This window comes from Eptesicus fuscus, chromosome 19 (assembly GCF_027574615.1).
Source record: "Eptesicus fuscus isolate TK198812 chromosome 19, DD_ASM_mEF_20220401, whole genome shotgun sequence".
Taxonomy (NCBI): Eukaryota; Metazoa; Chordata; class Mammalia; order Chiroptera; family Vespertilionidae; genus Eptesicus; species Eptesicus fuscus.
In genome coordinates this window covers 41,318,776-41,332,346 of record NC_072491.1, presented here as the reverse complement: position 1 = coordinate 41,332,346, position 13,571 = coordinate 41,318,776, and the positions used below count along the sequence as shown (strand labels likewise).

The 13,571-nt window shown below is 42.4% G+C and overlaps 1 protein-coding gene across 2 annotated transcripts; it reads right to left on the bottom strand.

The window, feature by feature from the left end:
• Positions 1–818: 818 nt before the first annotated feature.
• Positions 819–11,427, bottom strand: LY96 (lymphocyte antigen 96). Of its 2 annotated transcripts, none has more exons than XM_008150327.3 (5): positions 11,137–11,427; positions 8,317–8,406; positions 2,985–3,113; positions 1,625–1,677; positions 819–938 (listed from the first exon to the last, which is right to left on the bottom strand). In XM_008150327.3, the coding sequence occupies exons 1-5, from the start codon at positions 11,246–11,248 to the stop codon at positions 840–842; spliced, it is 483 nt and encodes a 160-aa protein (XP_008148549.1). In that variant the 5' UTR covers positions 11,249–11,427; the 3' UTR covers positions 819–839. The 2 variants fall into 2 exon arrangements, with proteins under 2 accessions (XP_008148549.1, XP_054564598.1); XM_054708623.1 differs by having other exon boundaries at positions 2,985–3,041.
• Positions 11,428–13,571: the final 2,144 nt, after the last annotated feature.

The window sequence follows — 13,571 nt, the reverse complement described above, 5'->3', positions numbered from 1 at the left end:
AGGAAAAGCAGGGGAGGTTAAAAAGGGTGGTGTAAGAGATCAACCAGAGGACTTGTATGCATGCATATAAGCATAACCAATGGACACAGATAGTAGGAGGGTGAGGGCATGTGCTGGGGGGTGGGAGTGGCTGAGGAGATGTCAATGGGGGGAAAAGGAGACATACTAGTATGTAATACTTTAAACAATAAAGAATTTAAATTTTAAAAAATAATTTTAAAAAATAAAGAGAGAGGCCTCAGAAGGAACCAAATCCACCAACACGGACTTCAGATTTCTGGCCTCCAGAACCATGAGAAAATGAATCTCTATTGTTTAGGCTACTCACTCTGTGGTATTTGTTATGGCAACCCTAGCAAACTAATACACTGTGCAAAAAAAAAAAAAAAAAAAAATTAAGTGAAGAATAAAACCTTTTAAAAATATATATATACTATGTGGGGAAGCACGGGACTTGGTTGGAATGTCTGTAAGGAGGATTCTCTGAAAGGTCGGGGGCCTCTAGGGGGACCTTGCCGAAGACGGCAGCCCCACCTTGACTTTTCCAAATAAGTCCGAGCCCCTGGGTGTTTTACTGGAATCTCTATATTTAGTCTTTAGACACAACCTTGTAGAAGCATGTGCTTTCTCAAGGATACTCACCCTGCTGATTGTATCTAGAGGTTAATTTGAGTTCAAGCTGTTATGACAATAAAAGCCTAAGGAGGCAGGCAAGTGGGGCTGTTTGGTGCCTATAGCCAAGCAGTCCCTTAGCCTCTCTTTCACAGAAACGAGTGTCAGACTAATCCATTCATCCATCACTCGGGGTCTGCAGTCAGTCCTGGCACATTAGATTTATTCTAATTGAAAGCAGAGTGGTGTATGATGGTAAAATTCAAACAAAAGAGCATTTCTTCAGTATTCCCAGTGATGGCTTCCACAATCCATCTGTATTTTCCCTAAAATGAGGAATAAGAAACACAAGTAATATAAATGTCATGTGCTTCTATTTTGAAAGACTTTTTTTATTACTAGGAGGAAGTCATTTAAATTGGTTATCACTTTCTCGGTTTTCTAATGAGATGAAATTTTATGTTTTTGAATTCAGCAGACTCAAATAAAACTAATTTATTTCCCAAGTATGAGAATGTTTTTTAACAACTTTTGAGACTAACCTATCAGATATTCAAACATTAAATGTCATTTGTAATCAGTAAAGAATATGCATTGTTAAAGTTTATTTTTAAATATTCACCCAAAGTGGAATGTGCAAAATTTTCATTGCTAGGTATCTAATGCAAACATCTAAAAGCACATGTTTATTATTCATAGAGGCAGCTACGGAGTTCTTACAATGCTTTCACCCAGAAGTCATTCAACATATTAATAGCGAGCATTTGCATTACTTCTAGCCGTGTATGTTAGAGGAAAAAACATGATGTGAAAACAAGCTTTCTTTCATGTAACTTTTTTATATTTCCATATTCTTCAGAAAGAAGAAATGGCAAAATACCCCAAAGCAAATAAAAGTAGGGGGAAAATCTTGAATATCGATTTTTAGAAGTTGCAAACTGCTTGTTCAAATTCTTCACACATCTGTTACTGCCAAAGATGAAGAAAGGACAAAATGACTCTTAGACAATACCTTAGAGAACAGGATGCCCTTGAAGGAGAATGGCACTGATGTATTCACAGTCTCTGCAAACAAAACACAAAAAACGGGGACATCACTAAGTGACTTTTTTGGTAGTACAGCATTCTCCTTTGACACTTCTACTACTGGCAGCAGCAGTCCAAACAAAATTGTAGAGAAACAGTAAGTCTTATCCTCTAGCCCCCCTTCTCCTGTGGCTCCTCTGCCAGCACAAGCCTCTCTCAGGACCAGCATTAGTAGATGCAAACTTTTAAGGCCCACTGGTCTCAATGGTGAATGAGTGAGGAACAAGCGAGTGCTGCTATGCTCCATTCCTAGTAATATATGCGCATATTTAATACTACTGCTCCTTTATCAGGGTATAATAGAGAAGGACAGTTATTTTAAAAGCAGATATATCTGATATTAATTCGAGTCCCAAACTTTCAAGGGTCTCATGATGTTTCTTTTTTTTTCTTTTTTTAATTTATGAAGATTTTTTAAAAATATTTTTAATTGATTTTAAAGAGAGAGGAAGGTAGAGGGAGAGAGAGAGATAGAAACATTGATGAGAGAAATAGCATAAGGATCGGCTGCCTCCTGCACACCCCCTGCTAGGAATCAAGCCTGTAACCCTGGCCATGTGCTCTGATGGGGAATCGAACCCGCAACCTCTTGGTGCATGGGTCGACATTCAACCAACTTAGCCACACCAGTCAGGCAGCATCTGTGTTTCTTAAATCAGAATGTCCTCAGTTCTGGGCCCATATATCAGCTGCCAAATGGACATGTTTATTTGAATGTTCCAAAATTACCTTAAAGTTCAACATACCCAGATCAGAACTCATTATCTTTAAGAATTTGCCCCTTCTTTAGCACTAGAATTCCCAATCCCAATAAATCTTACTAGTCTCCATTTCATCCCCATTACACAATATTAATGCAGGCCCTCATTACTCTGAGCCTAAGGTACCACCAAACTTCCTAATTTGTCTCCACTTTCCTTCTTCTGAGGTAGAGTATAAAGAACACTGAAGGTAGCTCTGCAGCAAAATTGAGTAAGATTCCATGAAAAATAATAAGTGTAATGTTTAGAAAAAGAGAACCATAACCAAGGGTAAATATACAAATACTATCTGAACAAGGTAAAAATTCTAATATCCCTGCAAATACATGCAAGTGTCATCTTAATAATAACTCAATGACATAATTATAAAATTAAGTTGTTCAAACTGCTAAAAGTAAAAATTTTGAATGGGAAAAAGAGTTACTATTAGAAAAGGAACTTCACATTTTCAGTGTATTTAATTTTCCTAACATTCTCATAAACTCTTATATTTAATTCTGAGAGTAATATAGATTAAATGCTTACCTCCCTTTAGAGCTCTGCAAAAAGAATAATCATCATCAGATCCTCGGCAAATGACTTCTTTGCGCATTGGAAAAGTCATGGTTTTAAAAGATAAATACAGATTGAAATATAAATTTTTCATGTCTCTTCCTTAAAAAGAAAAAAAATCCTATTAGTCCCTCAATTAAGAGATTATTTTATAAATAATCCTATCTAATAAAGAGGGAATATGCTAATTGACCATCACTCCATCACAAAGATGGCTGCACCCACAGCTGAGGCCAAGTTCCCATAAGGAGCCTTAGCGAGCCATCAGCAGGGACCTGAGGCTACGCCCTCCCCCACCCCCATGGGGCTTGACAGGGGACCTCAGACCACTCCCTCCACCCAGGCGCCAGGCCAGGGGACCTGAGGCCATGCCCCCCGCCCGGTGGAGCTTGATGGGGGACCTCAAGGTGTGCTTCCCATCCTGGTGCTGGGCTAGGGGACTTCAGGCTGCACCCCCCACCCCAGCACCAGGCCAGGGGACCTCAGGCCACACCCCCGCCCCAGCACCAGGCCAGGGGACCTGAGGCTGCACCCCCCTGCCTGGCGGGGCTTGACAAAGGACCTCCCCACCCAGCGGGGCTTGATGGGGGACCTCAAGGTGCACCCCCAGTGCTGGGTCAGGGGAACTCAGGCTGCACCCCCTGCCCAGCGGGGCTTGATGGGGGACCTGAGGCTGTGCCCCCTGCCTGGTGGGGCTTGACAGGGGACCTCAGGCCATGCCCCCCACCCAGCAGGGCTTGACAAGGGTGGGACTGGCCAGGTCTGGATCTAGCCCAATGGGTCTCATGCGATTTTGAGGCACATGTGGGTGGGCAGGGACTTGACTCTGGGTCCTGTGGTGCACCCCAGACTCTGACAGGAGGAAGGTTTTCATATACTATTTACTAATTTTCTTTCATCTCTGACACTTCTATTATAGAGAAAGGGCAAATAGCAATATTAAATTATTTCCTCTAATTAATCCCCTTTTAATGTGCCCAAATTTCATGCACTGGGCCACTAGTAATTAATATTTATTATATACTTAAAATATGTCCTGTGATTTTGCAACATTATTTCATTTAATCATCAAAACTACCTATAATGTGGGTATTGTGATCCTTATTCTGTAGAAGAGAAAACTGGAGTTTTGAGAGGGTAACTAGTGAATTGTAATCAAATAGAATATTCCACAGTAAGAATTATATGCTATGCCTAAAACTAGAGAAAATTATTTTTTTAGAAAACTATCAAATGAAGATATAAAATTTTCTGTTCTAGTTACAATTCTGCTAGAAGTTCAAAGAAAAGAAAGGAAATAATGATAATCAACTCATGCCCACTTTTTAGTAGTTTTGATGACAGATTTCTTAGAGGATAAAATTAAACCTTTTGATTAAAAATTAGGTGTATGAGCCATTTATTATTTCCTCATGGTCTCCCTATTATCAATTAACATGAAAAAAGCCAGTAAACAATGCATTTTGCTCAATTTTTATATTATTCAGTTGGCCCAACTGGAAAAGATGTACAATTTTTTAATAATGAAAATAGTTTATTGTAGCCACCATCTCATTGAAAATATTTTCCTAATAAGGTCACCAGGGCTCATTGTAGCCATAACCAGAGGAAAAGTGTTTTGTTTTTTTTAAAAGGTGTATCAATTCCTTTAGTAGGTACTATTGTTACACCCATTGTTTTAAAAATATATTTTATTGATTGTTTACAGAGAGGAAGAGAGAGGGATAGAGAGTTAGAAACATCGATCAGCTGCCTCTTGCACACCCCCTACTGGGGATGTGCCCGCAACCAAGGTACATGCCCTTGACCGGAATCGAACCTGGGACCCTTGAGTCCGCAGGCCGACGCTCTATCCACTGAGCCAAACAGGTTTTGGCCAGAGGAAGAGTTTTCCAACCTTAACTTGAATTTGACTCTGGGTAACAGAGCTGCCAGCTCCTCCTCAAAACTCTCTCCTTGGTTTGGTGTCAGTGCTCCCACTCTCTTCTGGTTGTCCTTCAGCCTCTCTGACTCCTCCTCAGTCTAGTTCATTGACTCTCCTACCTAAGGTTTCTATCCCCAGTTTTCCTCAATATTTACTCTGCACACTCTCCTTGGCTTTAAGTGCCGCATAGGATACTAATTCCTAAATCATCCTCTTTAGTCTCAACCTTTCTCCTAAACACTGTCTCATATATGCATTCGATATCTCTAGTCAAATGTTGCTCACCATCTCACCCTATAGATCCTCAATTGATTTCCTCATCTTCATCAGCAAATCAGCACTGGAATTCCTAATCCCAGTAATTTTACTAGTCTCCATTTCAGCCCCATTGCCACAGTTTTAATGCAGGCCCTCATTACTCTAAGCCTAAGGTACCACCAAACTTCCTAATTTGTCTCTACTTCTCTACTTACGGGGTAGAGTATAAAGAACATAACAGGGTCTGCTTCTAACTGTGGTCCCATGGTCCAGTCCATGGACTTTAGCCTGAATCTCTCCAAAAACATGGATGTGGGCAGAAGTTGAAGAGCTGTTTTCATGAGAAATTCCTGAGACAGACACACAGCAGTACTGCTGGGGTATACAAGGACAAGGCAGGACAAGGGACCTTCTTCCATTGCTGCATGGAACACAGCATGTTCCCGGTCTCCACTGACACCAAGAAAGGAAGTGCTGTTTTGATATCTCAATGTCTGCATCTTGAGAAGCTTCTTGCCCTTGGACATCACTGTGGTCATGTGAGGCACATGACAAATGGTCATGGTGAGGTACCACTTGCATGGCTCAGCAGGCCAGGGATAATAATGTGGATGTTGGAGTGAGAGATAACAACCTGATGGCTGTCATGTGGTAACTAAGAAGACTGTTTTTGACCTCACCTAAGACAACTTCAGAAACTACCAGAAGTAATTTTTAGGGAGGCTTATAGTCCAGTCTTATTTGTCAATCAACTAATGGTACACAAATAATTTACTAGCAAGGCTATAAAGTCTCAAAATAAATGATATTTTTTATTCAATTTGTACTTACAGCTCTTACTGAATAGAAGTAGAGATAGCACCATAAAAACAAGGTTGACTTCTATAATGTGGCCCCACACTTTACAGAGAAATTCTAGTATATTCTAGGGAAACTCAGATTATAATTGCAAAGCTCTATAAAAATATAACTGAACAATTATTTTGTTAGTAAATTAATATAATGTGATATAAATGTCATACTTAGTAAATGGTTAAGGTATCTGTGGTGGCCACAAAGGTACACTACTCAAACCTTCCTTCCAAAGACCCTGCTGGGAGGAAGGTAGTTGGCAGACAGCCCCCAGCTGCTGCACCTTCATATCCATCTCAACCAGAGGCCAACCTCCCACAGGTCACCCCTCTAATGACCGAGCACTGCAAGGAACCAGAGCCAGCCTACTCCTGCCCGTCATGGCACACGTGTGACAGGTAGTCTTTGCTCTAAGGCTCCCCATTGACCTGGCTGACAGGATCCCAGAGATGCATTTTGGTTTGATGACCATGTTACCAAATTCTCCTTCCTTTCTTCTCTCATTTCAAAGGCATCAGATCTGCACCTCAATCTGAACCCTCTCCTTGCCTGCTTGGGCATCCTCTTCCCTTTATTGTTCACCAGCATTTCCTCCTGATTAATGTCTTATATGCCTAATTCCTTCTTGGTATCTGCTTTTCAGAGAACCCTGAGAGATGCCATATTGGATTATTACTACTTGGATCTGCAAGGATACAACTCGTTTCCTGTGTGTAAGGACAAGAGATTTGCTTGAAAATTAGGTCACTCGTTATGTCATATATAATCACTTCTGCCAAACATCTAGGGGTGAAGCACACATCACATAGACCAGAAAACAAAACCTGAGAAAAGAAGAAGAAATTGTAGAGCCTTAGCCAGGCAAAAATTTAGGGGTAAAAAATATTTTTTACTCTTGGCCAAGACCATGGAGTGAATAGAGTTGATTGCTCTTGGCTCTGTTTATCACTCAGCCTCTTTACTGTCACTTCACTTACCATGCCATGTTATCTATAGGTCTGGCCCTCCTATTGCCCTGGAAGATTCTTGAAAGTCAAGAGAATGTCTTATTTATCAATGAATTCACAGTACCTATCACAATACTTGAAATATACTATGCATTTTTCAATGACTAAATGAATACAGAAACCAAGTGTCCAAGTGCAGGTTGAACAATTAATTTCAGAAATAGTAAAGCACAAGTTTATTGTCTATTATTTCTGGGTTCTCAGCTACCTCTTTCTTGTAAGCTGGAGAACTAAAACCAGGGAAATCTTTATTTAAGCTTACATATGTAAAAGAACTTAGTAAACTATAAGCTCCAAACACAAGCTAGGATGTTGGTGATGATAAACAGTAATGGTGAGGAGGATGACAAGAACTGAAGTGTCCTGGGATCCTAGGGCTTCACACAACGAAGCTGCCTGGTAAGAGAGGGTAAAGGTTTTTGTGTTTTCCCAAACACTTGGATCCAGCCTGATGCTATAACCATCACCCAATTTATTTTTTACTAAGCTGATGACAAGTAAAATTATAGAGAGGAAAAACAAGACAACACAAACAAAAAACATTGTCTTTTTTTAATCCCATCATCATATTGTTTTTAGAAGGGTCACCTTTAGGGAAAAATGTCCTGGCTTACTCATACACAGATCTTTAACTAGTGGAAACCTAACTTTATTTATCAGTTGAATAGCTAATGACTGACAAAGGATATACTAGTGCCTAATAGATTGTTAGAAGTCTCATATTATTTCCACTTTTCCCCTCCCTACCATTATGTAATCTCTTCCCCATGAGTGTGAGCCTAGTGACTTGCTTCTAACAAATAGATAAAGCCAAGTTGATAGAGTGTCACTACCATGATTAGGCTACACAGGATTGTGACTTCTATCTTGTTAGCTGACTGTCCCCTTTGCTGGTTTTGATGAAGCAAGAAGCCATAGTGAAAAAGCCAGCAGTCAGACAGGAACTGAATCCTGTCAAAAATCACATGAGAACTGCAGAGAATCCTTCCCTAATTGAGCCTTCAGAAGAGACCCCAGTCCTGGCAGACAGCTTGACTGCAACCTGGTGCGAGATCCTGAAGCAGGCACGGCAAAGCCACACCAAGATTACTGCCACCCCAAGACTGTGAGACAGTAAATGGGTACTGTTTTGAGATGTTAAGATGTGGTCATTTGTTACATAATAACAGAAAACTAATACATGTACATTTGGAACACAATCACTTGTCATTGATATCGCTTGGGTTCTTCTAACTGATGTACATTAACAAAACTTTGGACTTACTTGGAATGTAGGAAATATGCAAATATCCTTTGCTTCCCTTCAATTCTACACAGGGTTCACTTCTTACTGAAATGGGATATTTCACGTTATCTAAATGGAATGAAGATAATGTCAATACATTATTTCCAACAAAGTAAAATATCCTGAAATTCACCCCCCAAATGATGCCTTTAGTAATAAAATTGTATAATGAGAAAAACTAATGGTGGTTAGAAATATCTCCCTCTCCAGAGGAGGGGCATCGCCCGATGGCAGAGTAGGAAGTCCAAGACGCTTCTCTCCCCCACAAACTTCGAATTCAGCAACAGTTCGTGGGCAAAGTCCCTTTGTGAGAAATCAGAAATAATCAGAAGTTTCCTGTGACCCAGGAGAACTCCAACCCAGACTCACTGACGTTGGTAGGGAGACTGGGGACACCCCCTCAACAGAGACCCTGAGCCTGGCACAGCGAAGACAGGAGAAGAATCCCGTTGCCTCCAGCTTCACTCGGGAGGGAAGAGGTTAATTCATGCATCCAGATGCCCAAATTTTCCAAGGGGGGGTCCCAAAAGGACTGAAGAAATAGAAAGTTGGAGCAGACCTAAAACTAGTATGGGACGTGAATAAGTAATCATTTGTACAACCATCTGCTTAGCGCAGCTGGAGTGGCTCAGAGGTTGAGTTTCGGTCCATCTATGAACCAGGAGATCACAGTTCGATTACCAATCAGGGCACATGGCCGGATTTCAGGCTTGATCCTCAATCAATGTTTCTTTCTCGCTCTCACTCCCTTCCTAATGCTCTAAAAATCAATACAAACTTTTTTTTTTTTTAATCAAAAGACAGCCCTACCTGGTTTGGCTCAGTGAATAGAGCGTCGGCCTGTGGTCGAAAGGATTCCGGGTTCAATTCCGGTTAAGGGCACATGCCTGGGTTGTGGGCTCGATCCCCAGTAGGGGATGTGCAGGATGCAGCTGATCAGTGATTCTCTCTCATCATTGATGTTTCTACTTCGCCCTCTCCCTCTCCCTTCCTCTCTGAAAAAAAAAAAAAAAAAAATCAAAAGACAAATCAGCTCAATTGGTTGGGTGTCATCCATGCACCAAAAGGTTGCGGGTTGATTCTCAGTCAGGGTATGTGTCTGGGTTATTGGCTAGATTCCCAATAGGGGATATGCAGGACACAGCCCATTGATTCACTCTCATATTGATGTTTCTCTCTCTCTCCCTCTCCCTTTCTCTAAAAATAAATAAAAATATTTAAAAATATATTTTATTGATTTTTTTTACAGAGAGAAAGGGAGAGGGAGAGAGTTAGAAACATCGATAAGAGAGAAACATAGATCAGCTGCCTCCTGCACACGCCCTACTGGGGATGTGCCCAAAACCAAAGTACATGCCCTTGACTGGAATCGAACCTGGGACCCTTCAGGCCGCAGGCCGACACTCTATCCACTGAACCAAACCGGTTAGGGCAATAAAAATATTTTTTAAAAGACAAATCAAATTATTGATAGTAGGAGCTTAAAAGCTAATTATAATATGAAGTGGTATATAAACAAAGCCCCCTGAAACTTAGCACAGAGGAGGTGGCATGATCAACGTGTAGGGCCTAGTGGACAGAGGAGCCTTTTTGGAAGGGGGAATGGACACTGATCTTGTAGGATGGAGAAATTCCAGAGCCAAGTTGAGAGGGAATTCAGCACAACCCACGAAGGTGAGATTGGTCTTGCTCTCACACCTGTCAATTATGCTAACTCCCCGGAAGTAACATCTATTAGAGTTTGCCAGAGTGTATTTCTCAGGATAGTCAACACACACTCAAAAAATTAAATAAAATAAAACTGAAAACCTGGAGATTAAATAGGTTTCTTCTTTGCAGAACTTCTTGGAACTCAACAGACATTTGTAATTCTCTCCCAAATGATTAAACCATAAATCCCCTTTCCCAAAAGAATCTCAAAGAACTAATATTTTGGCAAACCTCTCTTTCAACCTTCCTGATATTATATCCAACCCGTGGCGAGCAAGGCAGTGGAAAGCACCGAAGAAAGACAGTGGCCAAGCCCTGAAGGTGTGCTTTCAGTAAAAGCGGTCTGGGTAGGGCAGTGATTAGACCAGTTCACAGCATTAGGGTATGGCTGGTTTTTTTAAAACGTAGTCAAGATTGTTTCTACGTGGCTCTGTGTTAAAAATTTTACCTCAGATAGGTTCTAAAATCACTTTCATTTTACAGATTAAAATGCTGCAGCCCATCAAGAAATATAAATATTGTTTGCTGATCCGACAAAAAAGAAAAGGTATAATTTTTATTCATTCACACCAAAAGGCTATTGTTATGTTGGCTGCTGTCACTTTATTTGACAGTAAGGGAAAAGAGGTCCGTGCCCCTGACTAAATAGCCAGGTGTTGCATGTTTTAAAAATTATTGTGGCGCAGCGGTTGAAAATCGCTGGCCACCATAATCCGTTCCAGGAGGCACCTGGGACTGTGCTTCCTTGTCAAGAGGAACTAGTCTTGGGGGCTGGACGCAAAAGCTCAGAAGCAGACAGTTCTGCCAAAACGGGGAGGAATCTGAAGCGAGGCTCAAGGTGGAGAAAGTTAACCACAGGGAACCACAGAAGCACTTGGAGGTCAAGAACAACAGTTGAGAGACTGGTGAGGCCTGTGAAGGATCGGGATAACCCACACACACAGGGAAGTCATCAGCCATCACTCCTGCTGCCGGCAGCAGCTGGAACACACGACGCTTCCTGAGTCCCCGCCACAGCAGAATGAGGTTCTTGTGAAAACACACCCTCGAAATAGTTGGCACTACAACTACTGGTTGCTGTGCACTTACCGCAGTAGGTGTACCAAAGGCTCACATCGGAGGAGTTGCAGATCCAGTGCTGCTCCCCGGATTCAGGCAACGTGGAAGAAAACAGGGTGGAAAAAAGCATAAGTGGGAACATGATTTAATATCTCCCAAACTTGACAAATGCAAGGAGAACCAGCAACTCATCCTCAGGCTCTTCTTCCCTTTCAGTAAGTAGGAAAGAGTCAACTTAGTCATCAGTCACATGACTTCTAAGTTCCAATCCAACTGTTTCCTCTTTCTCTGTGTGTGTGTGTGTGTGTGTGTGTGTGTGTGTGTGTGTGTGTGTGTGTGTGTGTGATATTTGAGCACTTCCTGCAAGGGGAGAAAAGAAAAGGATTTAGAATACATGTGCTCTTTTCCAACACTTGATGCAAATTAGAGCGCAGAGTTTTACACACAAAACAAGGTATTTCCCAGTCAACAGGAACAAAGCCAGCCTGTGGGTCTCCTTTAGGATCCCAACAGAGGACACCCCTTTTCCATCTACTTTGGTATTCTCCCACAGAGGCTCTTTACACAATTTCTCATGGCCCAGAGCACTGGGCAAATAGATCCGAACTGAACAGCCCTATGCAAACTGTTTCTGCTCAGCAACAGTTCAGCCATGGGGCAGAGCCGGGCTGGACAAAACCCCAGACAGTCCATCAGCTGTAGGTCTGCCTTGTGGGCTGGGGCCCCGCCAGGCTTGAGAATGCACTTCCTTAGGCAAACTGCAGCTCCAGGAAGTATTCTGAGCCCTAATAATAAAATGATCACCATTTCGTGTATGGCATGAATTTATTTCATTTCAAAACTCTTTATTCCATTCCAGAAAAATGTGATCCTTTAGATTCTTTGCTATTTGAAATCATTTATAGGATATAGTTTGGGATTACAATGGCATGGAGTTTGGGCCTAAAAATCTAAACGTTTAGGTGGAAATAAGCACGTTGGTGAAAGGTTTCAAGAACTGTGTGACTTTCCCTTTTTTAAAAAAAAATATTTTTTAAAATATTTTTTTATTGATTTCAGAGAGTAAGAGAGAGAAATAGAAACATCAATGAGAGAGAATCATTGATCAGCTGCCTCCTGCATGCCCCATCTTGGGGATCGAGCCCACAACCCGGGCATGTGCCCTGACAGGGAATCGAACCGTGATCTCCTGGTTCATAGGTCAATGCTCAACCACTGAGCCACGCTGGCTGGGCTTCCATTTTTTCAAAGGCACAAATCCACGGGAGAGGAAGATATGGGGAGTTGTTCAATAGATATTTTCAGGTTTGCAAGATAAAAACGTTCTAGAGATCTGTTGCACAGCAATGTAAATATAGTTAACACTATACTGAATTGTACAAACTGCACACTTAACATTGGTTAAGATGGTAAATTTTTGTTATACATTTTACCATAATTTTAAAATGTGTTTAGCCCTGGTCAGTGTGGCTCAGTTGATTGAGCATCGTCCCACGCACCAAAAGGTCTCTGATTATATCCTGGGTCAGGGCACATGCCCGGGTTGCAGGCTTGATCCCTAGTAGGAGGCATGCAGGAGGCAGCCAATCCTATCTAATAAAAGAGTAATATGCAAATTGACCATCACTCCAACACAAAAGATGGCTGCCCCCGTGTGGTCAAAGATGGCTGCCACAAGATGGCCAGCAGGGGAGGGCAGTTGGAAGGGACCAGGCCTGCAAGGGAAGGCAGTTATAGGTGATCAGGCCAGCAGGGGAGTTGGGGGCAATGAAGCCTGCAGGGGAGGGCAGTTAGGGATGACCAGGCTGGCAGATGAGGGAAGTTGGGGGTGACTGGGCCTACAGGGAAGGGCAGTTGGGGGGGAGGGGGGCAGGCCTGCAGGGGAGGGCAGTTGGGGGGGATCAGGCCTGCAGGGGAGGGCAGTTAAGGGCAAACAGGCTGGCAGGGAAGCAGTTAGGCATCAATCAGGCTGTCAGGAGAGTGGTTTGGGGGTGATCAGGCTGGCAGGCAGAAGTGGTTAGGGGCAATCAGGAAGGCAGGCAGGTGAGCAGTTGGAAGCCAGCAGTCCTGGATTGTGAGAGAGATGTCCGACTGCCCGTTTAGGCCCAATCCGTGGTTGGACAATCCTCGAGTGGTCCCAGATTGGAGAAGGTACAGGATGGGATGAGGGACACACCTGCCCATGCACGAATTTCATGCACCAGGCCTCTAGTGTTTCTCATATCCATGTTTCTCTCCCCCTCCCCCCCTCCCCCCGCTCCCCTCCACTCTAAAAGCAATGGGAAAATATCCTTGGGTGAGAATTAACAACAAAAAGATATACATCACATTAAGTGCTAAGACAGCAACAAGTATATACCTAAGTAACACTGTCAGAAGAGGCAGGCAGAGACCCAACTTGAGAACGGAGGTGTAACCAGCTTATCTTTGAGACCCTAGAGCCCGCTGCTAGGCAAGCTGGCAGA

What these genes read in the sequence shown, in the direction of transcription:
- LY96 (XM_008150327.3), bottom strand. Translation starts at nt 11,248, where the DNA reads ATGTTCCCACTTATGCTTTTTTCCACCCTGTTTTCTTCCACGTTGCCT. An exon ending in GCATATTTCCTACATTCCAA is followed by an intron (nt 3,114 to 8,316) that starts GTAAGTCCAAAG and finishes TTTCTTTTTAAG; the next exon opens with GAAGAGACATGAAAAATTTA. An exon ending in AGGGCATCCTGTTCTCTAAG is followed by an intron (nt 939 to 1,624) that starts GTATTGTCTAAG and finishes TCCTCATTTTAG; the next exon opens with GGAAAATACAGATGGATTGT.